Genomic DNA, 25789 nt, shown 5'->3' on the forward strand with positions numbered 1-25789 from the left:
ATCAATGTACAGGGTGTCCCAAGGCAGGATGCTCACCCAGGGAACCTGCTGTAGCACCACACATAGTGCAGATTTCTGTCTTTTTTCTTTCTTTCCTTTAACTTATTCTTCTCCAGTAGCAACTCCTGCCATTACAGCATTTTAAACACCACCAAACTTGGCCATGGGTTTGGAAGCACCTTCTCCATCCTCATACCAGCCTTGCCACAAAAGTCCTGGGGCTGCAATGTCTCTGCCCCTTGGAGCACTGCAGGTTCAGCCCCCAGGGATGGTGACACAGGGTTTGTCCCAAGCTCTACTGTCCTACTGCAGGCACTGGGGTGAGGACAGGGCCCTTGGTATCTCCCCACAGCTGCTGGCATGCTGCTCCACCTCTGCCATGCCAAAGGGCAGCTGACAAATGGGACAGGACACCCAGGCACCAGAGGACAAGAAAGGCCAGGCTGTGGTGGGGTCTTCTCCACACTGGGAGGCGTGCGTGGGGAGCAGATCCAGCAGGAAGTAGCCTGTGGAAAGGGAAGGCGATGTGGTTGTCACAGGCTTGCTGGTTTTGAGATAATACAGAGTTTGGACTGACACCCTCCCTGATGGTTCTCATGGCAGCCTAGGATACACTGTGATGTCCCTCTTGTGCCAGGGCACCAGCAGGAGCAATGTGTCCCAACTATGGAACAGCCACCACTATCCCCATTTGCTGCTCAGTGTCACCTTGCCACCAGAGGACACCCCTGCCAAGCACCCACCTGAGCAGATGGGGCAGACACCTGTCTCCCCATCACTGCTGGCCTGTCCCCTGTCATTCCTCCCGATGTGTCTCTCTTGGGGGCTGCGGGCTCTTCCTCTCACCCTGGGTGGCCTTGAGGCGGCAGCTGGAGCCCTGCAGAGGGGTCACATGCTGAAGGCACCCTATGCCATATTCTGCCTGCCCAAGAGAGTGAAGGGCTGGGCTCAGAGCTATCTGGGAAAGACTGAGTAGTAAGTGGCCAGGGTGAGGGCAGGAAGAAGACAGTGATCCGAGCGATTACCTGCCAACAGGGCTGGGAGCACAGTGCCTGTCCGGCTGCCTGCAGGTGCTTGGGGGGGCTGCAGAGACATCCAGTGCAGAGCCTGGGGAAGAGCAGGCAGGCAGGAATTATGGAGACACAGGACAATTTGGGTTGGAAGAGATTTTAAAGCTCATTTTGTTCCAAGTTCCACCCCCCACCATAGGCAGGGACACTTTCCACTAGACCAGGTTGCTCTAAGCGCCTCAAACCTGGCGTTGAACACATCCAGGGATGGGACAGCCACAGGTGTTCTGGGCAACCTGAGCTGGTATTTTACCACCCTCACAGGGAAGAATTTCTTCCTAATATCCCATCTAACCCTGTCCTCTGACAGTTTGAAGGCACTGCCCCTTGTCTTGTCCTCTCAGGCCATTGTCCCTCTCCTGTTCTTTTGGAGCCCCTTTAGGCAGTGGAAGGGGCTCTCAGTTCTCCTCAGAACCCTCTCTTCTCCAGGCTGATGTCCCAGCCTGCCTCCATAGCAGAGGGGCTCCAGCCCTCAAGAGCATCTCCATGGCCTCCTCTGGACTCATTCCAGTAGCTCCATACCCTTCCGATGTTGGGGGTCCCAGAACTGGAGGCAGCTTGCAGGTGGGGTCTCGCCTGAGCGGAGCAGAGGGACAGAATTCCCACCTTGCCCTGCTGCCCACAGTGTCTGGGGACAAGCTCAGGACACAGCTGTGCAGATTCACCCACCTGGCACTGCAGGACCTCCCATGTCCTTGGCCATGGACTCCAGGTGACCCCCCAGGGTGCTCGTGCCAGCTCTGGGCCTCAGCCCCTGATTCTGTGCTGCCAACAGCACCATCCGGGCAGAGCGGCTGAGGTGGGCTGGGCTCCAGGCAGCTGCTTCCAGTTTCCACAGGCGGCTCCTCAGCTGCTCCTCCTCCCTGGATCTCCTGAGAACAGGGAGTGTCAGCCTCACAGGAGGAGAAAGCTGGTGGGAGCTGGGGCTCTGGGTGCCAAGGAAGCACTTCAAGGGGCTCCAGGCCACACTGGGACAGTGTGGGGGACAGGATGGGGTGGACCAGACCAGGCCACTTACAAGCATGGTTCAGGAAAGGAAGTCCGGTGAAAGGCAGGGCTGGAGCACCAGGGTCTGTCTGAGAGCTCAGCATCCTCCTGCAGGACAAGGGGAGGCCACAGGCAATCAAGACAGGTACCTTGTGCCCACCCACCACTCTGGGCATGGCCCCTGGTCCTGGTTCAGCCCAGCAAGTGCCTCCCATGCTTTCCATGGGGCACAAGTGGTGTCCATGGAAGAGCTGCCCCTTCCTGCTGCCTCCCCATGGAGAGGGGTACATGGAGATGGGAGAGACACCTACTGCGTCCAGGGATGGCCGGGGGGGCTCAGGTTCCTGCTCCTGTGGTGTGCGCAGGCGGATGAAGGAGAGCCCGAAGCGGCTGCACGGACTGAAGGGCTGGCTGCAGGTGAGCCGCACACGGTCCCACTTCTGCCCCACTGTCAGCTCCAGGAAATCTGCTGTGGGGAAGAGCAGCTAGGGTGGATGGGGCACAGCAGTGATCACTGTCTCAACACCACTCCTGCCTCTGCTTGGTGCTCTGTTGCTGTGCCACCCAGGACATCTAAGGGATTATGGGTACACAAGAGGCCGGGGCAGTGGAGCAGAGCTGGTCCAGCTCTCCTGAGGCCATGAACAACCCTGACCCCTGGTCTACCTGTCCCCTTGTACCTTCCCATCAGCCACATCCTACTGCCAGCCCCCCATCTCACCCCACAGCCAGCCCAATTCTATCACCATTCCCCCCATGTCAGCTCCATCCCACCACCAGGCCTACAGCTCTTCCCCATACCTTTTTCCTTTGGATCAATCCTTACCTTCCTTAAACATCCTAACCCCACAGCGATTCTGGTCCTGCTTTGAGTCAGCTGGTGTCATCAGTGTGACAGTGGGCACCAAGGTGAGATAGGGCTGGTCACAAGGCCACGAGGAACGTCCAACCTCAATCTGCAGAAAGGCGCTGCCACAGTTCCCTGGGGAGCAGGGAGAAGGACAAGGCAAGGCAGTTCAGAGCTGCTGACCCAGTTGTGGGGCACAGCCCTGGCTCCTGCATGGGGGTGGGGGACAGGGAAGTACCAACGTCAACGTAGCCAATGGGACTGGCTCTCTCTAGCTGCAGCTCCACACTCAGCTGCCTGCTGTGCTCCTTGGGGCAGCCAAGCCAGGGCCGTATGCCATCCTCACTCAGCAGGTTCTCTGCTGGGTACTTGGGGTCCTGCACACACAGCAGGGACACAGCATCATGCACCAAGCCCTCCCTGAACACCTTCCCCTCCAACTCCAGCTTGCTCTGGGCACAGGGGCAAAGCACAGAATTCTCTGGTAACCCACAGGAACAACACCCTATTTTGAGAGAGCAAGAATCACAAGAAATTCTTGCCCTTCAGCCTAACAAGGGCAGCTAGTGCTGCACCCTGTCACATCCTGACCCACCTCTTCAGAGACCCCAGCAGCTCAGAGGGATCGCCCCCCACACCAAGCCCCCCCAGAGGAAACTCCCAGGCACCTGGGAGGAGAAGGACACCACATAGCTGATTTTAACTGGAGCCATTCAGGATCCTCTGGAGACAACACTGCCAGAATGTAACTTCTATTCGGATCCCTCCAGTGCCTGGTGGGGAGAGGACAGTCTGATAGGCTTGAGCATCTCCTCGCTCTGGAGCCATTCAGCAGTTCCCACCGCCTCAGTGCCCCCCAGACCTGCCCCACCACCACCCACCACCCCTCAGGCTACTGCCCCAGCAGTAATCCCCACATCTGACTCACAATCCCCCAGCCCCGAGCAGCCACCCCTGTGCCCCCAGCTCACTCCATAACCCCCCATTCCCGCCCCATTCTCCTACCCGGGTGCCACCCATACCCATCCCACAAGCCCCAGCCCTATTCTATCCCTCCAGTGCCCTCAAGTCTCTCCCCACAACTCCCTTCAGCTCCACGCCCCGTGTTCCCAGACCCACAACAATGCCCCAGAGCTATTCTGCTATCGCAGTAGCCCGCCAGTCCTTCCCCACCCCTATTAAACCCCTAGCTCTGCCCCACAGCCTCTCCACGCCATTCCCCAACCCAGTGCCACCCAGTCCTTCACCCCGCAGCTCCCCATTCGCACCGATCCCGAATTTCCCGCCACCCAAATCACGTGACCCCGAGGCCCGTGGCCCGCTTCCCGCTCCTCACCGCCCGCCCCGCCGCTCCCACCTCGCTTCAGCCACGACCCCGACCCCGGTCCGGTTCAGGCCCCCGGCCCGGGGCAGCCGCGGCGCCTGACAGAACACGTAGTCCCCAAGCAACGCCGCGCCACAGTCCCGTGCGGGCGGGGCCCAGGAGCCATCTGCTGTGCGTGCCCTTTCCGGAACAGCGCGAGGCGGTAGCGGAAAGGGGCGGCGGCCCGGCAGCACGGACTCTGCTGGCACCGCGGTGGGAGGCGGCCAGTGCTGCGGAGGGGCGCCACGCGTGCCGCTGTGCGCCTGTAAATCGCAGCCGCTCCCAGCCGTGACAGCTCACCGCTTTTATGCGCCCGAAGTGGCGCTCTGGCAGCTGCTCCACTCCTCCCCTCTCCTGATTGGCTGTTGGGGCAGCGCCGCGCCCAGCGATTGGCCCAAGGTGCGGCAGCTTGCCCGGTGATTGGCGGACCGCGGCGGAAAGAGCTGGCTGCTGGGGGGGGCGGGGCAAGATGGCGGCCGTGCTGGAGGTGGAGGTTGGCGGCCCCGTTGAGCGTGAGGTGGAGGAGGTGCGGGGGTCAAGGCCGGTGGGGGCCGGGCTAGGGGGAGCCGGGTAGGGCAGGGGAGGCGGCGGCGGCGGGGAGCTTCGGTGCTGTGGGGCCCTCTGTGGAGGGGAGCCGCAGCGGACGCGGGGCCTAAGGGACGCGGGGTCTGGGGGAGCAGGGTGGGGGTGAGCACTGAGGAGCTCTGAGGGTCCTTGGAATGGGACGGCGGCGGCTCTGGGTCACTCTGAGCTTGTAGGGCTTTGGGGCAAGTAGGTGTGGGGAGTGTTAGGGCTGGGGGAGATCCTTGGTGTAGGAGGACATTGGGGGTCCTGGGGAAGCGTGGCACTGGGAGCTTCGGAGAGCAGGGATGGAAGTTCAGCTCTTTTTCCTGTGCTTTAAAGGTTCCTGGGGATGAAAAACTACAAAACTGTTAAAAAAAAAAAAATCTGTTTGGAAAGATGGAATTGGAATCAGGGTGGGTGCGTCTGCCACAGTGTGCGTGCCACTTTCCGGCACTGGTGCCCCGAGCTCTTCACCGTCCCCTGTGCTTCATGCTTGGGAGTTTTTCTTCCACTTGTAGAGAACCAGGAGAACCTGGTTCCATCCTGTCTGCGCTATGGGAGCAGCAGCACAGGGGGCATAAGTCACTTAGCTGGTACAGTCAGATATTTTTTTGTGCTTTTCCTCAAAAATTGATGGTGTGGCTTAAAAATTCTCAGATGCTGATGGTTGTTTTGGAGAAGATTCCTGTCAGGGCCAAGCTGTGGAGATTCCCTGGTGTATGGCTGAGCTGTGGAAGCTTGTACCTCCCTGTGCCCTGTGTTGCTGCCAGAGAGTGGGTGCAGTGGGGTTATGGGAGGCTTAAACCACAGATCAGTCAGTCTTGAGTTGCTATTGGTTATATTTTAAGATACTCATTGGTGACTTTGTATGTAAAAATGTGGAAGATCCAAATGTCTGATCCTCAGAAGTGAAATTCCCTTTTTTTTATTCCATCAGGGGCTGACAGAGAGGGTGTCATGAGGAGGTGTATATAGGACTGTGCTTATCCCTGTGATTCCACAAATTGTTGGTACAAAACCCATCTGCTTGTGTTGTCCTGAGGTCTTGGCAGCTCTTTGGGCAGAGCAGATTGCTGATGAGCCATTCATGGTGGGAACCTGAAAGCAGTTTAACATTCCAGTGGAATAAAGCTGAGTGTCCCGTGGCTCTGGCTCTGCCTGTGGGGAGGAAAGGTTTCATTTCCAATTATCCAAATGTTTGATCAGTTGGGACATTTCTGCTCCCTGCTCCATATTCCTGCACTGTTTTATGAGTAGAAAAAATGCAAAATTGAGATTCCAAAATCTCTTCAGACTTTCACTAAAGAATGTGCCTCTTCCCAACCTGCTCTGGTTGGACTTAAAATGCTGTGGAGAATTATCTTTCCCTTATTTTAGGTTATTCCTGGTAGGTGCTGGGAGACAAAGTTTGAGGTTGGGGCTATGGGAAAGATGAGATCAGGGCTGTCAGTTGCTCTGGAGCTTTGAACTGAAATCAGCAGCTGGTTATTCTCCATCCTCAAGGCATTCTTCTTTCCTCCTTTGGAGATTTAGAGCATAAGTAGATTACAGCCAGCTCACAGTGGCATCTATGTTTGCCCAGAGATCCTCTCAGCTCCCTGGGCTGTGAGGAATGTGTGGCTCCAGCTTTGGTGGTATCCATATCAACAGCCTTTGTGTTTTCTTAGAGGGGGTTATTCCTTGACTGTCCCAGTGGTGGGGATTACAGATTTGTGGAAGCCTTGGGGCATCAGCCCCTGCAGAAAACCGGGGAGTGGCACAAGGTTCTTCCAAAGGCCGTGATACCACATCCAAGGAGAGGATTAGACTTTAGTCCTAGATATCCAGTTTCTCCTAGTCATCACCCAGAGGAGGCTGAGGTTTTTGAGAGAATCATGAGTCACAGAGGAGACAGGGAACAGAAGAATTATTCTTAATTACTTTTTTTTAAACAAAAAGTTAGTCTAAGAACTGTAGTTGGTTGCACACTGGGTTCTGTGTTGATGTGGCAGCTGGAGGGTGCTGAAACAGGAGTGGGCTAATGCTCAACACCTGGTGGAACTGATCTTCAGCTGCTTCAGTCACCTGATTGTTCTTGTCAAAGCCCTCTTGGTAAAGGGAGACTTAGGAGTAGAGGTTCTTTTACCTAGCTGTTGGGGTTAGAAAGAGACTCAAAACCCACAAAAGACCCAAAACCTGTATGTTAAAATAAGACAACCCCAAACTAGAAGTGGAATGAATGCTTGCTAGCAAGAGCAGGTGCTTCCTTCACCATTGCTGTGCTTTTTTAGCCCCAACCCAAAACTTCTGTGTTAAGAGAGTGTGCAGATCAAGGAGGGGTTAACTGGAAGGTCTGATTCAGGGTGGCTGCTTTGCCAAATCCTGTCTGACAGTCATCAGATCCCTCCCAACATCCCTTCTGCCACATCCTGGCCCCCCTCTTAATAAAGTTATTTCAGGAGCTTTGAGCTCTGGGGAATCTGGTGAAGCTCAGTCCTAGGTAATTGATAGAAAATTGTGTCCAATGGATCCCTGGTTGGCTTGGGAGCACAGCTCGGAAGAAGCCCTCTCTGAGCAATGCCAGCAGGATTTCCACAGGGTTTGGGGCTGAGGCAGCTTGAGTTAATTTGTTGGAAGAATTTGGAGATTCAGGGAAGATGCCAAAGGAAAGAGGCTGGTAAATGTCCCAGTCTCTAAGATGGGACCAACCCTGTGGTTGTGGAGTGGCTGCTGGTGTGGTACAGAGAAGTGAGCTGAGCCACTATATAGGAATGAAAATACTCGCTGTGGTTGGAAGGTGCTTGTCAAACATCTTCATTCAGCAAGGGTTGGGGCAGAGCCTGGGAGGAGTGGGGATCTCCTGGGGGGAGGCAGCAGGAGCACCTGGATGACTCCCAGAGCTTGCAGAGGGGTTGACCTGTGCTGGAGCCAACAAGCACTCCGGGTTTCTCAGCTTCTCCTGTGTGCAGTGACTAGCGAACATTCTAAAATCTCCTTTTTTCTTGTTTATTTGGAGCAGTACTTGCTCCAAATTACATCACAGCTACTGAAGTGGTGGATCTGGACGTGGCTGCTTTAGGAACAGAGGTGCTTGGGGAATTTGGTCAATATAAACAACCTTCTTGGTGTCAGGTTGTTACCACCTTCCCTTGGCTTCGGACGCAAGCCAGAGAGGTCCAACAAGGATTTTCATAGCTCTAGATTTTGCATCTAAGTCCTGAAGTGTTTCTTCAGGACTTGATTCTCAAGGGCTGAATTTCTCACAGGTGTTGCTCTGGGGTGAAGCTCAGCAGATGTTCCACATCGGACAGACAGATTGCTGCCGTGTGTTTTTCCCTATCTCCTCACCTGTAATTAGGTGCCACAGAGGAAGCAAGGCAGCTGTGCATCCTCAGCTGAGCCTGGCTGTGATCGGAGCTGCTGCCTGGGAGACACCTGTGTGCTGGTGGTGGTGACCAGGCAGGTGAGGTGACTGACTGCAGCACCAGCCCAGGGAGAGCCCTGGCAGAAAGGTTGAAGCCAAGCCTGTGGCCCTGTACCCAGTGGGGTGAGGTGGAGCTCGTTCCTGTGTACACAGTTCTGGTGTGTGCAGGAAAGAGCGATAACAGTCCCTGCTATGGCTTGTTTCCAACCTTCATCTCCAACACCTCAGCAATGCTGGAGTGTCTCCAGCACTGTGAGGATTTTTAAACTCCACGTGTACGTTCCCAGCTCAGATGAATTGCTCTTGGTTTAATCTGAGTTTGTGTCTCACCAAGAAAAGGTGATGGGAAGAGCTGCGGGATTCCCTCCCTAGTGCCGTGTGTCAGGGTGTGCTGCCCAGTCAGTGAGCCCCTGTGGGGACATGACTGGTGCTGGAGGCTCCTCAGCAGTTAGGTGAAGATATTGAGGGAAGGTTTTGCCCAGAGAAGCTGTGAAATCCCCATCCCTGGAGGTGTTCAAGGGCAGATTGGACGGTGCTTGGAGCAACCTGGTCTAGTGGAGGTGTCCCCATGGCAGGAAGGTTGGAGTAAGATGTGCTTTAAGGTCTCTCCAGCCCAAACCATTCTGTGATTCTATGGTTCTATATAAAGCTCCAAGTGAAAGCAGAAATGCAGTGTTGAAGCTTCCCTTATTCCTCCACTGTCCAAAAGTGAGAGTATTCATACTTTTTGTGAGTCTTACGGGAGAAGATGGGATACAGGTATCCATTTGTCAATCCTCACTAATAACAGCAGCTCCCCTTGCTCTTTCTTGGTAGCTCCTGTCTGTAATATTTGGGAGGGATTTCCAGCTATCTCAGAAAACCAAGGCCTAAATCTTTATTTTTCTGTGATTTTGAAATCTTTTTGGCACTGGTTTGTTACTGGTGTGTGACATACTGTCCCCTGTCCTGCAGCCTACTGGGATTTTGGACTCCTACCACTGGTGGGAGCATTGGCTGCACTAGGATCACCACTCTGTGCCCTGAGATGCCTGGCTGGGTTGTGAATGTGGGATTTAAGCCAGTTCTCTGGTTGTGGTGGCATGGGATGGTGGACAGAGCCTCGGCTCCCATAAAATATGGTAGTGTAAGTGGTGGAGGAGCAGGAGTCTCTGCTCTTCCCACTCTGCCTGGGAAGGTGAAGGACAACTCTGGGCGGTGCCGGCACTGTGGGCATGTCAAGGTTTGTTATTTAAAGCATCTGAATCCAGTGTTTCCCAGCAGCTGATTTCATGGGTGTTTTTTTTTCTCCCTAGGTTGATCTTTCACACTTGTCGCCAGAGGAGAGATGGAGGTGAGTGTTTTGGGAGCTGATTTGGAGCATACAGCTCAACTGAGCTCCTGCTACTGACCAGAGCTACCAGCAGCTCAGCATGTGTTCACAGTGGGGCAGGAAAGGGTCAGCATTTTTTTGGGGAGGGAAGTATGAACTGTCTTAAAAGGCAATATTAATGTTTTTTTATTTTAAACTGCTGCTAAATATAGAATCACAGAATAGTTTAGGTTGGAAAAGCCCTCTGAGATCATTGAGTCCAACTGTTCCCCCATCACTGCTGAGGCCACCACTAAACCATGTTGCCAGGTGCCACATCTGCATGTCTGTTAAATCCCTCCTGGGATGGGGACTCCACCACTGCCCTGGGCAGCCTGTGCCTGGGCTGGACAGCCCTTTCTGTGTAGAAATTTTCCCATTATCCATCCTAAACCTCCCCTGGCACAACCTGAGGCCATTTTCTCTTGTCTTGTCACTTGTTACCTAGAAGAAGATCCCAACCCCCACCTGGCTCCACCCTCCTGTCAGGGAGTTCTAGAGAGCAAGAAGATCCCCCCCAAGCTTCCTTTTGTCCAGGCTGAGCCCCTTCAGCTCCCTCAGCCAACTTTTCACCAGACTTGTGCTCTTGACCCTTCTCCAGCTCTTTTGCCCTTCTCTGGACACCCTCCAGCCTTTCAATGTCTGTCTTATAGTAAGGGGCCTGAAAAATTCCTCTTTTTCCCTTAGCCAAACCAGTTTCATCTAGATGCTTATTGAAAATCACAGTGAGGCTGGACTCTCAGTATTGCACCATCACAGGCTGGGGGCCGAGTTGCTGGAGCAGCTCCATGGAGAAGGGTGTTGGGGTCCTGGTGGAGAACAAACTGTCCCCGAGCCAGCAGTGCCCTGGAGGCCAAGGAGGCCAATGGGATCCTGGGGTGCATTGGATAGAGCATTGCCAGCAGGTCAAGCGAGGTAATCCTGCTCCACTGCTCAGCCCTGGTGAGGCTCTTCTGAAGTGCTGTGTCCAGTTCTGAGCTCCTCAGGACAAGAGAGACATGGAGCTCCTGGAGCAGGTCCAGCAGAGGTTACAGAGGTGATGAGGGGACTGGAGCATCTCTCTTACAAACAAAGGCTGAGGGAGCTGGGCCTGTTCAGCCTCAAGAAGAGACGACTGAGAGGGCCCTCATCCATGTCTGTCAGTGACAGGGAGCGGTCAGAGTACGGACCAGGCTCTGCTCAGTGGTGCCCAGCAATGGGGCAAGAGGCAACAGGCAGAAACTGATGCCCAGGAAGTTCCTTCTGATCATGAGGAAGAACTTATTATCTGTGCAGTGACCAAGCACTAGAACAGATCATCCAGAGAGGGTGTGGAGTCTCCCTCACTGGGGATATTCCGGAACCATCTGGATGCGAGCCTGTGCTATGTGCTCTAGGATGATCCTGCCTGAGCAGGGAGGTTAGACCAGATGACTGACTGTGGTGCCTTCCAGCCTGATTTTGTGATTCTGTGTTAGTTTCTAGAGAATGACTTAAAATCAGAGAATTTGGTGTATTTGTTGGGTTTGGATGTTTTTTCCTCTAACTTCTTGAACAATATTATCACCTGGAGACCAAGACATAAGGATGTCACAGCTCTTAATTCCACCTTGTTTTTTGGTCAAACAGCATAAGGCTGGGCAAAGAAACCCCAGGTGTCTGGCAAGTATCAGTCTGGAAATCACTTGTTCCAGCATGCTCAGGGTGGAGAGAAGCAATTTGCTGGGGTTTGGGGGTTTTGCCACGTGTTAGCTGTTCCCCCCACTCTCCACCCTGACCCTTCCAGCCTTTCTCTTGTTGGACAGGAGGGAGAACAGTGTTAGTGGTCCCAAAACTGGGCCGAGGGTTTGGTATTGAGAAATAGCACACACTCTGGGTCAAACAGTTGCAATGTGCTCTAGAAAGCCGCTGCTTGATCAGGATGGTTGAAAGAGATGACCTCGCTGGTGGTGCCTTCTAACGTTGCCCCTTCTGGGACTGTGAGTTATGTCGACTGTGCACTCCATGTTCATTAGTCCAGGTACATCAGTGGGAGTTCTCCACCTCCTTCTTGCTCAGATGGGCAAAGTGTTGTTCTTGGCTTTCACAGTGTAGAAATGAGCTGATCCCAGAGCAGCCTTTTGTCCCTTCTCGTCTGGATAATTCACAGCTACAATTCTTAGTGTTGTTTTTCCATCTGGTTTTTCTGGCTCTCCTGAGGTGTTCATCCCCCAGTATGCAGTCTGTGCCAGCGTGCTCTTCAGCCGCCTTTTCCTGGTCGTTGCAGGGTGGAGCACGTACGGATGCATGCCAAGCACCGTGGGCACGAGGCGATGCATGCCGAAATGGTCCTCATCCTCATTGCCACGCTTGTGGTGGCACAGCTCCTCCTGGTTCAGTGGAAGCAGCGGCACCCTCGCTCCTACAATGTAAGTTACCCCCACAGCTGTTCTGCCCCCGACGCTGGATGCGAGTGTAGAGCGATGCCCTCCTTTTGCTGATGAGAAAAGTGCTCCTGGTTTTCCTGTTGTCTGGTGTTGTGATTTCCTTGCTTTCCCAGCATTCTCTTGTTTCTCCCAGCATGTGGGGGATTCTAGCTAGGGATGAGGATGGATGAACCTGAAGGCCTCAGGTTTCTGTTGGAAGTGATGCCAATAACTCGGTGTGATGTAGTGCTTTGACATCAGGGATGGACAAGCAGCTCCTGGGGGTTGTCCTGAGGGAAACTGCATTTTGTGGGTACTTCCTTGGAAGCAATGGGGGCTTCTTGCTGCTTGCAGCCTGGGTTTGATGGTTCCTGCAGCACTCAGCTGAGCAGACCTGCCACTTGCTGATGTCACCAGCTTGTCTGGGTCTGTTAGTTACCTGAAGCAACTTCACTCTGACTTCCTTATCATAATAATAGTGATAATCATATTGTATTTAATGTTTCCAGATAGTACCTGTAGTCCTCTGTGAACTTTAAACCAAACTTGTTTGCCTGTTTCCCTCCAGCAGCGCTGTGGGAGCTCAGCTGCACAGCTGTAGATCCTTTTGGGAATAGGCTGTAGTGCAGAGGCGAGCCAAAACCTTCTTGCCTTGGGTAATACCTGTCTGAGGTGTCTGTGGTTGCAGCGTTGGGACCCTGGGAAGGCAAAGGTTTATGTAGCTGCCTTACAACAACTAGCTGTGTGGATCATCTCCCATACATTTCTCTGGAGATGATTCCTCTGTGTTCTCCCGCCAGCTGTACCCTTTGCTACCAAAAATGATGTGGTTGCTGCCTCTGACTCCCTCACAAAATCATGGAACTGTTTGGGTTGGAAAAGCCCTCTGGCATCATTGAGTCCAACTGTTCCTCCAGCACTGCCAAGCCCTGCACTAAATCATGTCCCCAGGTGCCACATCCACACAGCTTTTAAATCCCTCCAGGGATGGTGACTCCATCACTGCCCCAGGCAGACTGTGCCAGGGTTTCACCACCCTTTCTAGGAAGAAATGTTCCCAGTATCCAACCTTAACCTTCTCTAGCAAAACTTGAGGCCTTTTCCTAATGTCTTGTTACTTGGGAGCACAGACCGAGCCCCACTTGGCTATAACCTCTTTTCAGGTAGATGCAGAGAGCAGGAAGGTCCTCTCTGAGCTTCCTTTTCTCCAGGCTGAGCCTCCCCAGCTCCCTTCAGTTGCTCTGTATCTGACTCATGCCCTCAGCTGAGCTTTGAGCTCTTCTTAGGTGCCACAGGTCAAACCTCCCCAGGTTCCTGGTGCAATTCAGGGCCATTTGATGCAGGCAGGAGAATGGCTGCCGTGACTGACAGGGTGTTTCTGATGTCTGAGGAGCAGAGCAGCTCCAAATGCCTTTCATCTGTTCTGCAGATGGTGACCCTCTTCCAGATGTGGGTAGTGCCTCTGTATTTCACTATCAAGCTGAACTGGTGGCGGTTCCTGGTGATCTGGGTGCTCTTCTCAGCAGTCACAGCTTTTGTCACCTTCCGGGCAACTCGAAAGCCTCTGGTACAGACAACACCCAGGTTTGTCTGCTGTTCCTGCGGAAGCTCCTCAGCCCCAGGGTAACCATTACAAGGAGCTCTTTCCAGTTTCCCTGCCACAGATGTGTGTTAAGCTTTGCATCCTGGGAGTGTGAGAGCCCTGCACATGTGAAAGGGTGTGAAGCACTTAACTGGCTGCTGGCAGCCAGCCCACTGTACCTGATACCCGGGTGGGGGGTGGAAAGGTGGATTCCACGTGGGCTGGTGTCCTCACCCAAGGCATTCCCAGCATGCAGCATGCTTCCTTATGGCCTTTGGAGATCATGAGGTTTCTAGTTTGGAAGTCAAGACTGTGAGCAGCCCATGACAGGTTGAATTAGCAATGTAAAGCTCTTGCCCATGTGTAGGGGTAGGTGAAGTGTTTGCAAAAACTCTACAGGTGTGAAAAATAAAACTCTTGAATAAATAAAACACTTTCATTCAGGAACAAATGAAGTCATTAAATTCTTTGTTTTAATTCTTTCCAGGCTGGTTTATAAATGGTTTCTACTAATATACAAGATCAGCTATGCTACTGGGATCGTGGGGTACATGGCTGTCATGTTTACGCTTTTTGGTCTTAACTTATTATTCAGGTGAGTGAATCTTTCAGTTCCCACTGCTGGGGCGATGGGGTGGAACACACTTTTGGCTATTACTTTGGAAAAACAATTTACTTGGCAATCTGATTAATGGGGCCAAAGAGACTACTGGGGTGTTCTTTCACTCCTGGGAGGATCAGAGGTGAGGTGCTGGTACCTGAACTGGTCCAGATTGCTGGAGAGCGATCCTTCCAGCTCACTTGTTGGCAGCTCCCCCAGCTCTGTGGTGTCCAGCCTGGGGGCAGCACTGGCATTTTCTCTGCTATACTGATGAAGAGGAACCTGCAAGGAGCAGCCAGCCAGTGGGTCATGGCAGAGGACTCTAGCCCAAACCAGCTTCATGGTTAGAGAGGTTGACTACTTCTCTGGAGTAATACATTCTCTGGAATATGATTAGAGTGGCTTTGCCCTCAAAAAAAAAATCTGTTGATGGTTTTTCTGTTGTAGAATCAAACCAGAAGATGCAATGGACTTTGGCATCTCCCTCCTCTTCTATGGTCTTTACTACGGAGTGCTGGAACGGGACTTTGCTGAAATGTGTGCGGATTACATGGCCTCAACCATCGGGGTGAGTTCACGATGGACTGTCCCCCAGGCCAGAGTTGGGCCCCATGTCAGGGGGCCTGAAATATGTTGGTCTCAGCAGCAGCTTTGGCTTCCCTCAAATGGGAATTCCCCTCTCAAGGAAGGGTCCCTGGATCTAATGTAACAAGAGTTGCTCTGAGACCCTTCCTGAAGAGTGAAGCCTCTGCAGGGTCCTGTCATCCCCAGAAGGACAAGAAGTTCCTCCCTGTGAGGGTGGTGAGACACCGGCACAGATTCCCCAGAGAAGCTGTGGCTGCTCCATCCCTGGAAGTGTTCAAGGCCAGATTGGATGGGGTTTGGAACAACCTGGATTAGTGAAAGGTGTCCCTGCCCATGGCAGGAAGTTGGAACTGGGTGATCTTCAAGGTCCCTTCCAACCCAAGCCATTCTCTGATTCTATGGAGAAGTGGAATGATCTGTTTAGCCCTGCTAAACTGGCAAGTATTTCTCTTCCTGGGCCTTTAAAATCTCCAGTGCCAGTGAACACTCCCATTTCTGGGACCACATTGTGCTTGTATTAACTTGTGACCTGCAGCCACCAGGGAAGGATTCACACTGTGGGCTTCCTTCCTTGTACCTGGCTACAACTTTTGCTGTCCCTGTGGACAGAGGACACGGTGGCCTAAATTTTGTAGCCCGCTCACCTGATATCAAAATAACCCACTCCACTAAAAATACATGACCTAGGACACCAGTGGAGTAGGTCATGTTTCTTCTTTTCAGCAGCTGTTTAGGGTCTTGGACTTTGTGTTTCCTCCTCCTCTTCCTCCTTTCTGAGCTTTCTGCTGCTGTTCCTCCTTGAGGTTCTGGTCCAGCCCCTGTTTTGCCACACTAGGACACCTTGGCACAGCTTGGGTCTCTCTTAGATCCCCAGGGCTCTTGTTGGATGCTATGAGCAAGGCTGTGCCAGGGCTCTGTTAGAGGCATGTTTTGCTGATGATACTAAACCAGGAGGAGCTGTGACCTCTTTGGAGAGAGTTGGACAGACAAGAGCTGAGCAAGCACCAGCTGTGTGAAATTTAACAGGGGCAAGTGCCAGATTCTCCACCTGGGGTGGTGTAATCCTGGTTATAGGTACAAATAAAGGAACAAGAGTCCGGAGAGAGTCCTGTGAGTTTGGGTTGACAGCAAGTTGAATATGAGTCAGTATTGTGTCCTGGCAGCTAAAAGGGGCCAACTGTGTCCTGGGGTGCATCAGGCACAGCATCACCGTTTGGCCAGGGGAGGTGGTTGTCCAGCAGTAAGACATGAGGAAGTGGAGTGAAGTGGACATGGGGTAAAGGTTCTTTACCCAGAGGGAACAGGCTCTCCAGGGACATGATCATGTCACCAAGTCTGCCAGAGTTTGAGTCTCTTAATCATATGGTTTAGTTTTAGGTAGTGCAGTGGAGCAGGGAGTTTGACTCAATGATCCTGAGGGGTCCCTTGCAGCTGGAGTGTGTGGGACCTGGTTTTGTGCCTGCACTCTGCATGTTGTGTCAGGCCTGTGCTGAGCCATCAGGCTTGGAAGTGGAGGGGGGTGGCTGCTCTGTGCTTTGCTGAAGGAGTGTCAGGGACCTGCAGGGCCAGAGGTGGGGGCTGTATCTGACTGGCAGCCCAAGGTTGTCATTTTGGGTCAAAGCTGTGACCTCCAGCTTGTCCTGCTCTCCCCCAGTCTCTGCCCTGGGTGCACAGTCCTGGCAGGCAGCTGAGAACCCACCTGCCTGTCAGGGAGCAAAGAGGGGTGGCTCCTCAACATGCAGAGTGGGTGCATGGGGCTGGGGTGTGATAGGCCACTGCATCACTGAGCAGCTGTCCTGTTGTAGTTGTTTCCTGCAGCCGGACCTGTAACAAGGTTTTTAAGCCCCAAAGGCCAAGGCTGGACTCCTGGGGCGCTGACCCCAGCCCTCCTTAGAGCTTAGCTGTGCCACTGCGGGTGCGGGACACGTGCCCTGCCACTGTCACCGCTCTCCCTCTGCTCTGCCCTCGCTCAGTTCTACAGCGCCTCAGGGATGCCCACCAAGCACCTCTCCGACAGCGTCTGTGCCGTCTGTGGCCAGCAGATCTTCGTGGATGTCAATGAGGAGGGGATCATTGAGAACACCTACCGCCTCTCCTGCAACCACGTGTATCCTTCTCTGCAGGTGCCAGCCCCCTGCCTCACCGGCCCCATGCTGGGATGGGCAGCAGGGAGCTCCTGTCCCATGGCTTCTCCCGCACTGGGTGAAGAAATACCTGTTCTGGGACTTGGGGCTGTCTGGCTGAATTTGCATGTGATCTGTGTCTGTGTCATCACTGACTTGGCATGGGAAGAAGTTTCCCTGAAATTACTTTGTCACCACTCACAAGTGGTTTTTTCTTCTTCCTTCTCCTCCTCAGCTACCTCTGCTCAGCCATGGAGCTGCACCTCAGTTTCTTCCTGCTTTTGATAAATCCGCTGTGACCCATCTGCCTGGCAGTGCCCAGCAAATGTTAAGGGGGAAATGATGGTGTGAGGTTGAGACATGAGGCATCCCTGCTCCGTGCCACACTGGCCCCTTATCAGAGACCCATTGCAGTGGGTCCTGAGTGTCCATAAGGAAGAATTGTGGGGAAACACTGCTGGCCCCCCTCTGAAAGCAGCCCCCTGGTCCAGCACTGCTGGTCGCTACATGCTCTGGCCACAGCCCAGCAGATTCCTCCTTCTCCAGAACTCCTCCAGGGTTTCCAGCAAGCTGGAGTCACTCAGCCCTTCCTGTCAGCTGATTGATGTGAAGTGGGTTTTGAAAGTGGAAGTCCTGGTTGGTGCTCAGCCCCAGCTGGGGTGGCGGGTCAGGGTTTTTTCCCCATGATGATTCAGTGTGGAGATGGGATTCCTCTGGCACCCTGTGCATTACTGCCTGCAAGGTGGTTTCCAAACTGGGCCTGAGCAAAGGTCATGCTGTTTTTAGGCAAAACTCAGGGCCTAAATTTAACTCTTGGGAACTGTTGGTGAGATTTATGGCTGACCCTGTGCAAGGGCCTGGGACTGCAGCAGCTTGGGGTGGTGTGGCTGCCAGAGGAGCTGATCAGTGCTCCTTGGTGGTCCTCAGGGGTGAGGGCTGGCTGGGCACTCCTGGATCAATGGCTCCAGGGCTGACAAAGGAGTGACTCCTGTTGCTGCTCCCTGGCATTCTTCCATGGTTTGAGCAGCAGAGATATTCTGGGAAAAGTTTATTTGCTCAGCAACACCCCTGTACATGGCAGAGTCAGCTGCAGCCGCCTCATGTCTTCCTGTAACTTCTCCAGGCTGTGCTCAAGTTGTGCAAATCCTTGTGACAGAGTACAGCAGGCACCTGTAAGTCAGACCCTTACTTATAGAGAAGTTCCATAAATGTTAATCCCCAAGAAGCCTTTGAAGAAGGCTTCCAAAATGCTTGCAGTTCACAGATCTCTCCCAAGCTGTCCAAACCTTCCCAGTGCTTGGGCACCATCACTGAAGAGTTTCCATCTCCCTGGTGCCAATGCACTGGTCAGGGCCTTCATGCTGCCAGCCTGGCTCTGTCCTGCTGCCCCATGAGCTCATTTCGCTGTCCCTGGAAGCTGCTGCTCCTTCTAGGAAAGGGTTGTGGTTGTTCAATGCACCATCCTCGCATGGCGGGATGTTTCCATGGCTCTGGGGGGACTTCCTCGGGCTTCGTGGTTTCCTCCACACTGAGCCGTGTATCCCCCTCTTCTTCCAGTTCCCCTTAACATGCCACTCCCCAGGTTTCATGAGTTCTGCATCCGGGGCTGGTGCATTGTCGGGAAGAAGCAGACGTGTCCATACTGCAAAGAGAAGGTGGATCTCAAGAGGATGTTCAGTAATCCGTATCCTTTCTCCTGCTGGGAGCCAGCACTCTGGGAAGGGAAGCAGTGGGTAGAGCACATGAGGGGTGAGGGGCAGAGACCTGCGTGGGTCGCTGCAGCATGTGGCTGTGGCAGAGACCCTGCAAAACCCAAGGCAAGCCTGGCCACAGCCATCCCTCCATGGCGACCCGTGTCTGTCCTTCCCTGGCTGCTTGTCCATCCCTCCCTGGGCACTGTGTTCTCTGTCCCTGCTTTGGGGCACCTTTGGGTGGCTTCTGGGTGGGTCACGCTCCTCTCACTCATTTCCCCATGGCTCTTTAACTCCTTCCTGCCCAGCTGGGAGAGGCCACATGTCATGTATGGGCAGCTGCTGGACTGGCTGCGCTACTTGGTGGCCTGGCAGCCAGTGATCATCGGACTGGTCCAGGGAATCAACTACATCCTGGGGCTGGAGTAAGGGCAGGCGGTGGGGAGCCGCAGAACCACGAGAGGACATTGCCACCAGGGATGTTGGCTTTGCTCCGTCACCTCTCAGGACCTTGGTCACCCCTGAGGACAGCAACATTGGGGCCCATCCTGCCGGGCCTAGGGGAGGATTTTTTTAAAAAGCAATTATTTTAATGAGCATATTTAAAACTTTCTATTGGAGCCAAAAAGAGACGCTTGTCCCCTTTCCCTGCCCCTCTCCAGCCCTTCGCAGTGCCCTGCTGGGCTGAGCTTTGGGCTGGGGACTGTTCTCCAGCTCCTTCCTGCCGCTCTACCAGGGGAGGCCATGGGGAGAAGGGCCAAGGCTTTGCCGGCTCCAACGCCGGTACCCCAGAGCAGCCTTGCTGGCAGTGAGGATGGGATATGGGGGCTGCGGAGGAGAGGCTGGAGCCCAGCGCCCTGAAAGAGGGGATGGAAGGTCACCTGGCTACCCCTGGCTACTGCATCCGCTCTGGGCACCATGGGTGTGCCAGGAGGAAACAAGCTGCTCTCTGGCATGCTGATGATGGGCTCTGCCTTGGGGAACCCTTTTATATGCTCCCAAATTTTCTGTGTTCCTCCCTGGAGGCCAGCGGTGTCCTGACTGCTCAGGGGGGCTCAGCCAAGGCATGGAGTGGGGCCAGTGCTGTTCCTCTCTGTGCCCTGTTGGGTGATGGTAATGGTACATCAAGAGCAGCCAAGAGTGGGTGCCCCTGCCCCAGGGCGCGGGTTCGCCCTCACTGGGTATTGCTCTTGGCACGGGAATAAAAGGGATGGAGTGAAGGTTGGGCTGGTGCTGGTGTTTCCCTGCCCCAGCATTACTCCATGACATCCTCCTGGCCATGCTGGTACGAACCATGCCACAGTCCTGCTGGTGCGAGTGGCCTTGGGCTCTTTTTTTGGCAGTGAGTGGGGGCAAATTCCCCAATCCCAGGGCCAGTGGTGGTATTTTGGCATGTGAAGACTTGAGTCATATTCCCTGAGGGCACTGGGGCTAGTGGATGGCTACAAGGCAGCTCCTGGCTCAGGGGATTTGGGAAGTGGCCACAGTGGTGGCATGGCTGTGGGTGCTGTGTGGGCTGTGTTCCCCCTGGGGAACCCCAGCGCCCTGCTGCACCCTCTGAGTTTTCTTTTGGGTGAAACCACATTGCAGTGTTGTGCCAAACACCAAAATAAGAGCCCTGGAAACGGAGGCGCGGCCCTGGGTTTTTCTTGATCGTCTTCCCTGCTGCGGGGCAATGCCATGGTTCCTCCTTTCATCTGTCCCGGGGGAAGGATATTGCGTGGATGATGACCAAGCACCTATCTGCATTTCCTGCCCACCTCTTTCACCCTGCAGGATCCAGAGCTCAGCTGGTTGGTTGGTATTGGTGGGAGCAGGGAGGCGGCAGAGGAGCTGGCTGCTGCTTCTGGCTCATCACTGCCCATTGGATACCCATGGTTGCTGTGGGGAAGATGCAGCCTCTGGCCTCATCCCAGCAGGAGGCTGGGAATGTATCACGCTTGCCAGGTCTCCAAGATCACACTGCTGTTCCTGCCACCTTCCTGCTCTGCTGGGAACAGGGATAACAAAACTCACTGGGAGTTTAGGGACTTTTCCAGGCCTTTGCTAGGGCCTGTGACTCAAGTGACTGCTTCTGCCCTATGGCTGTGCCTGCACTGGCTCCCGGCTTTGGCGCTGCTGGGGAGTGGGGTGCAGGGGCTGGCCCCTGGTTTTGTAGCCAGTGGATTGTGGAAACTACGTCTGCTGTCACGGGGCTGGCTCTGGGGCTGGGGCACTGCTGTGGGACACAGGAGAGGGCTTGCTACAGCCAGTCCCCTGCTGAGACTTCCCGAAGCCAAGAACTAAAGCCCTAGCGGTTTCTATCTGCTAAGCTGTTGTCCTGCACCAGCTGGGCCAGCCAGGGGCCAGCACCCAGGCTCCCCCAGCCATTGTTTATTCAGTCTCCCGCGGCCTTCACCCACCTTCCTTCTGTGCAGACTGTGCCTTGCCCCTGATCCCAAAGCACTGATGAGCAAACCAGCATGTTCAGAATCCTGTGACACTCAGCCGGCGCCCTATGTGCTGGACATTGGGGGCCCAGCTGGGCCCCACTCCTACATCCCTGGGGAGCCCAAGGATGCTCCCTCAGGGGCAGGGGGGGATGTGGGGCGGGGAGGGTCATGGGATGCCGGTCATGGGAGTGCCTGAGGGTTGTGTGTCCCCAGGTGCAGGGGACAGAGAGCACAGGGACATGGAGTGCTGGGGCCACTAGGCACGTTCTGGGGGCTTGGGGACATGGCGGCAAAGGACCCATCGACACACATCAGCGTCCAGGTGCGGGTCCCCGTGTGGTGGCGTCGCGCCACGTCGCCGCGGCCGGGGCCGAGGGCGGCTCCCGGTGAATCACGGCTCTGCCTCTCGCCCCTCCCCGGGCCGCCTGATAAAGCGCCGCGGGCCGGAGCGCCGCCGCCCCGTGTCTGAGCCGCGGTCTCTCCGCATGGACCGGAGCTGTGGGCAGACAGCCTTGAGGAGCACCAGCCGCGACTTGAGGGACCCGGGGAGGAGGATGCTGGGGGGTACGGGAGCATCCCAGACTCGGGGGGTGCTGGGTGGATGCGAGGGTACGGGATCCTCCACTTGGGGAGTACTGGGGGGAGGATGCTGGGGGGACCATGGCCAGCTGGGAGCATGCTGAGAGGACAGGACCATCCCAGGCTCAGGGAATGCTAGGGGAACCGCCCCAATCTCATGGGGAGCATCCCTGTGTGCCCAGCACTGAGCTCCATTTTTGCCCGCAGGGCCCCTGGGAGCCCCCGCTTGGATCCTCCTGCTCTGCTGGGGCCTGGCCGCTCGCTGCACAGGTAAGTGGGGGTTACTGGGGGGCCGGGGAGCCTAAGGTCAGCCCCGGGCTGTATGCCCGTCAAGAGGCCTGTGCAGGGGTCTGGGGACAAGCAGTGCCCCTGTCCCTTTATGGGACCATGCCCCCTCACCCACTACAAAAATGTGGGGTCTCGGGGTCACTCTTGACCTCCCGCGTCACCCCCCTCTGCTCCCCCAGGTGCCATGGCCTTGCCGCCGCCCAGCATCACCATCCTGCGGATGCCGGCAGAGCCCCCCCCCCCAGGTGAGAGACCCTCGCTGCCATGGCAGGGCCTAAGGGTGGAGAGGCTGCAGTGGGAGTCAACTCCTGTGCCAGCCTCCAGCAGACACAAGGTGAATCCTCCACCCACAGTCAAGATTTCGGGGTGCTGATGAGGTGGGGAGATGTTCCCCTTAGTTGGGGAGGGGGGCTGTGCCTGTTCCTGGGGGGCACTGGGGAGCCTTGCAGCCCCCCTGACCTTCAGGCCCCCTCCGGCTGCAGGTGAGAGCGTGACCGTGTCGTGCGAGGCGTTGAGTGGACTGCCGGAGCTGACGCTGCTCTACTGGCTGGAGAACGGCTCCTTCGTGGAGAGCCTGCACCCGGACGGGGCTGTGCGTGAGGGGACAGTGCAGTGAGTGTGGGGACAGGGATCCTGAGGGACAGTGACAGTGGGGCAGCCCCGGTTGGGGCAGGGTCTGCCAGCCTGGAGTGGGCACTGATTGCTCCCCACTGGGTCCACAGAGAGGCGCTGGAGGGCTCAGGGTTGGCCCTGCACCGTGACCTGCACTTCAGCTCCTTCAACACCCAGCACCTGCACACCAACTTCACCTGCGTGGTGCTCAGTCCTCTCGGTGTCGACACCAGGGAGGTGCGATGGCCATTCCCAGCACTGGCCCCTGTCACTGGCAAGAGTGCGGGGCTGGGCTGAGGTGGGGGAGCAACTCATGCTGGGTGAGTGCCCTGCAGTGCAGCTCCCTGCTCTGACAGCCCCACACCACTGCCTGGGCATGTGACACCTCCAGAGACCCGTCTCTGTTACCTGCTTTGGGGACTGCATGGCCCCACATGTGCTGACCCCACATGTGCTGACTCCACTGTGAGTGGGGCTCCTGGTGCCCCAAGCTGAGCCAGGAGCGCTGCCTTGGCTGGCACCAGCCCTGTCCATAGCTGGCTCTGGGACCCCAGAGTTTATTAAACTACATCGAGGCTGCCCAGTGTTACCTGCATCCTGGAGATGGTGCTGCCCATGGGTGTAGAGGGCACCTGTGGGATGAGGAGGGAGGGAGAGGAGGTAGCCGTGGTGCCTGTGAAGGGCAGAATCCATTCCTGACCCCCTTCCTGCCTGGTGAAGGGCTGGAGAGCCACAGTCAGTCCCAGTTCTGCCCAGGGAATACCTGCCAGCATGGCTGTGCCCTGCCCTGGAGGAGAGGGTGGGTGGGGAAGGCCTGGGTTGCAGGGGCCCCGGGAGATGGGCCCATCACATCCCTCTCTGCACCTGGGGGGTTGGGGCTGTTCCCCAGCATTGATGCCTTTTCGTGCTGGGTCCTAAAGTCCTGGTCACAGTCTTAGATTGTTGCTCCGGCCCCTCTGTAATTTGCCGGCAAAGAGAGGGGCAAAGCAAGATGTGTTCCAACCCAAGACTGCGAGTTTCAAGGTCTTTAGGGTCCCTTCGTGGTCGCCAGCAACTCATGCCTTTTCCTGGTCTTAAAATCAAGAGGCATACACGGTTAGAAGGGGAAAAGGGATTTTACCTTGGTATTTATTTTTAAGGATCCTTAGGTGTACACGTCCAGGTCATATGCATCAAGATGCACCCCACCGAGTCTTTCCCTGTGTCTCTGTGTCTCTCTTTCTTCCCCCCCAACATTGGGTATAACATTATAGGTTTTACTAATTAGCATATCTATCAAAGATTCCCCAATGAGAGGCTCAAGTGAGCCCCCCCTCCCCAAGGAACCTTCCCCTGGATGGTTCTATCTTGGTTTACAGAATATGTTCTGGAGAGGACCTTGGGGTCTGAGGCACATTGATCCCTAACTACGAAGCTTCTAAAGTGTTTAGTCTCTCAGCTTGACAAACAAGTCCAAGAATGTAGGCAAAAAGCACTAGGAATACAGAAGTTGTAAAAGGTATAACAGGGGTATAAAAGAAAAGGCAAAAATCTTCATGGCATCAGCATGGCATTGCTGAGTCCCATCTGCTGCTCCATGGGGCAGCCCCCCTAACAATCCTGTGCTGGCAGGGCCCCTGCTCTTGGGTGCCAGCCTCCTTCTTGCTCCCTCAGGTGCTTGTGGGAGTTGCAACCCCCCTGGGCTGTGGGACAGGCTGGGGAACAGATCCCGAACCCCTTGAGCAACCCCTGGGCTATGGGCATCACACTTCAGGATGCTCAGAATGTGAGGGATAAGGATGGGGGGGGGATGGAGAAGCCTCCAGATGCAGCCCCCATGAGCTGCCCTCATGGGGAGGGAGCCACAGGAGCCCCCTGGGGACACCCCAGTCCCACAGTGACTCTTAGGAGCCAGGGGAAGGCAAGCAGCGGCACAGCCACCTGGGCAGGGACTCGCCCAAGGCAGCCCTGCTACACCCCCTAGGCTCGGTTAATGCCAGCCTCCATCCCTGGGAGAGCCTCTCACAGACCCCACACTCAGCTGCATCCTGACACCCCAGCTGCCACTCAGCAAAGGCCTCTGCCAGGCTCAGCCAATATCCTGAGGGCAGTGGCAATATGGCCAGGCTGAGCTTGGCACAGATACCTGCTGTGCAGGACTGTGTGTAGATATCTCTGTGTCCCCCATTCTGTCCTGCTGTCCCTGTGATGCTGGTGGCTCCGTCCCTGACCCTTTTCCTTGCTGCAGTGTGATGGCAGCAGCATGCTCCTCACTGCACAGCACAGCCATGCCGTGCCATCTCGTGTTGTGCCATGCCATGCTGTGTCACACTTTGCTGCCCATGGATCCTAGTGCAAACCCCAGGTCAGAGCAGCTCAGAGATGCTCAAGGCCATGGTGCCCGTGGCACACGCCCCCATTGCCCACCCCACAACCAAGATTGAGACATCTCTGTCCTGGCAGGGCTGGTGGGACAGGACCATTCCCTGCCACATGTCCCTGTGGCCCAGTGGTGGGAGAGACTGTCTTGCAGGGACATCACCTCTCACAAACTCACAGTTGTAGGTGCTGAGCGCAGTCAGAGCTGGAAGAAAGCGATGTCAGCCACCTCAAACATCTGGAAAAGCGGGATGAGGACCTCCTTGTCCTCATGGAAGAAGTCCTTGGTAGGGACACTGTAGCAGGTCTCCATCATGAAGATGGCATCCCAGTTGAAGGGCAGGGTGCCTGTTTTCCAGAGAAAGGTGGAGGTGGAGCAGCTGACATGGATAGATTGGTGGCACTGGTATGCTCCTGTGGACACAGTAGCACCTAAGAAGGTGGGGGCCATGTCCAACACCATCTCCTTGATGAGGTGGAGGTCTTGCTGGTGTGGGGGGCTGCCAGCGGCCAAGGTGCTGGCCAGCAGTTGCTCCATCAGGGTAGATGCTCCATCAGGGCAGAGCCACCCTGAGGGAAGCCCCCAGATGCCATGGTGCTGTGAACAGGGAAGCAACTGGTTGCTCCTCAAGTGGCTGTGGAGGTGTGGCAGCAGGAACAAGGTCAGCTCAGGGAGAGTGGCGGGGCCTGGGAGGGGCTGCTGAGAGATGCAGGGCAGGCTGGGGGGAAAGCACCCCAGCTGCATCACAGTCCAGAGCCCCTCCTCAGCACATGTCCCAGCACTGACCCAGACGCTGATGCCGGCACCAGCTGAGACCTGCCCTGCTGTGTCACCCTGCTGGGTGGAGCAGCCCTACTGGGTCCCAGCCAGCAGCATGTCCTGACCCTCTGAGTGCATGGGTGCGGGGTGCTCCTGACCCAGCACGCAGTGCTTGCCCCAATCCCTGTTGTGCTGCTGAGGACAGCGTA

The 25789-nt window shown here is 55.4% G+C and overlaps 3 protein-coding genes across 4 annotated transcripts; 2 read left to right on the plus strand and 1 right to left on the minus strand.

Annotated features, from left to right (window-relative positions):
• Positions 1–6: 6 nt before the first annotated feature.
• Positions 7–4384, minus strand: XNDC1N (XRCC1 N-terminal domain containing 1, N-terminal like). Its single transcript, XM_082278816.1, has 10 exons — positions 4262–4384; positions 3573–3677; positions 3143–3281; positions 2884–3039; positions 2369–2526; positions 2089–2165; positions 1740–1942; positions 1026–1107; positions 744–877; positions 7–506 (listed from the first exon to the last, which is right to left on the minus strand). Exons 2-10 carry the CDS (start codon positions 3615–3617, stop codon positions 304–306), a joined length of 1197 nt encoding a protein of 398 aa, XP_082134942.1. The 5' UTR covers positions 3618–3677; positions 4262–4384; the 3' UTR covers positions 7–303.
• Positions 4385–4725: 341 nt separating this feature from the next.
• Positions 4726–19164, plus strand: RNF121 (ring finger protein 121). Of its 2 annotated transcripts, none has more exons than XM_082278738.1 (9): positions 4726–4793; positions 9530–9567; positions 11831–11972; positions 13399–13553; positions 14039–14146; positions 14600–14720; positions 16711–16844; positions 18443–18544; positions 18849–19164. In XM_082278738.1, the coding sequence occupies exons 1-9, from the start codon at positions 4737–4739 to the stop codon at positions 18931–18933; spliced, it is 942 nt and encodes a 313-aa protein (XP_082134864.1). In that variant the 5' UTR covers positions 4726–4736; the 3' UTR covers positions 18934–19164. The 2 variants fall into 2 exon arrangements, with proteins under 2 accessions (XP_082134864.1, XP_082134863.1); XM_082278737.1 differs by having other exon boundaries at positions 18860–19164.
• A 2564-nt stretch (positions 19165–21728) lies between these two features.
• IL18BP (interleukin 18 binding protein) lies at positions 21729–22918 on the plus strand. Its single transcript, XM_082279239.1, has 4 exons — positions 21729–21832; positions 22030–22095; positions 22333–22462; positions 22573–22918. Exons 2-4 carry the CDS (start codon positions 22035–22037, stop codon positions 22757–22759), a joined length of 378 nt encoding a protein of 125 aa, XP_082135365.1. The 5' UTR covers positions 21729–21832; positions 22030–22034; the 3' UTR covers positions 22760–22918.
• Positions 22919–25789: the final 2871 nt, after the last annotated feature.

This window comes from Coloeus monedula (genome assembly GCF_965178545.1).
Source record: "Coloeus monedula genome assembly, chromosome: 3".
NCBI classification, from domain to species: domain Eukaryota; kingdom Metazoa; phylum Chordata; class Aves; order Passeriformes; family Corvidae; genus Coloeus; species Coloeus monedula.

Excerpts from the sequence above, each read along its gene's own strand:
- XNDC1N (XM_082278816.1), bottom strand. The coding sequence starts at position 3,617 with ATGGCTCCAGTTAAAATCAGCTATGTGGTGTCCTTCTCCTCCCAG. Across the intron at positions 2,166-2,368 it reads CCCGGCCATCCCTGGACGCA|GAGGATGCTGAGCTCTCAGA; the intron begins GTAGGTGTCTCT and ends CTTGTCCTGCAG. Across the intron at positions 507-743 it reads TGTCTGCCCCATCTGCTCAG|GCTACTTCCTGCTGGATCTG; the intron begins GTGGGTGCTTGG and ends CCCTTTCCACAG.
- IL18BP (XM_082279239.1), top strand. The coding sequence starts at position 22,035 with ATGGCCTTGCCGCCGCCCAGCATCACCATCCTGCGGATGCCGGCAGAG. Across the intron at positions 22,096-22,332 it reads GGCAGAGCCCCCCCCCCCAG|GTGAGAGCGTGACCGTGTCG; the intron begins GTGAGAGACCCT and ends CTCCGGCTGCAG. Across the intron at positions 22,463-22,572 it reads GTGCGTGAGGGGACAGTGCA|AGAGGCGCTGGAGGGCTCAG; the intron begins GTGAGTGTGGGG and ends CTGGGTCCACAG.
- RNF121 (XM_082278737.1), top strand. The coding sequence starts at position 4,737 with ATGGCGGCCGTGCTGGAGGTGGAGGTTGGCGGCCCCGTTGAGCGTGAG. Across the intron at positions 9,568-11,830 it reads TCGCCAGAGGAGAGATGGAG|GGTGGAGCACGTACGGATGC; the intron begins GTGAGTGTTTTG and ends TGGTCGTTGCAG. Across the intron at positions 14,721-16,710 it reads ACATGGCCTCAACCATCGGG|TTCTACAGCGCCTCAGGGAT; the intron begins GTGAGTTCACGA and ends GCCCTCGCTCAG.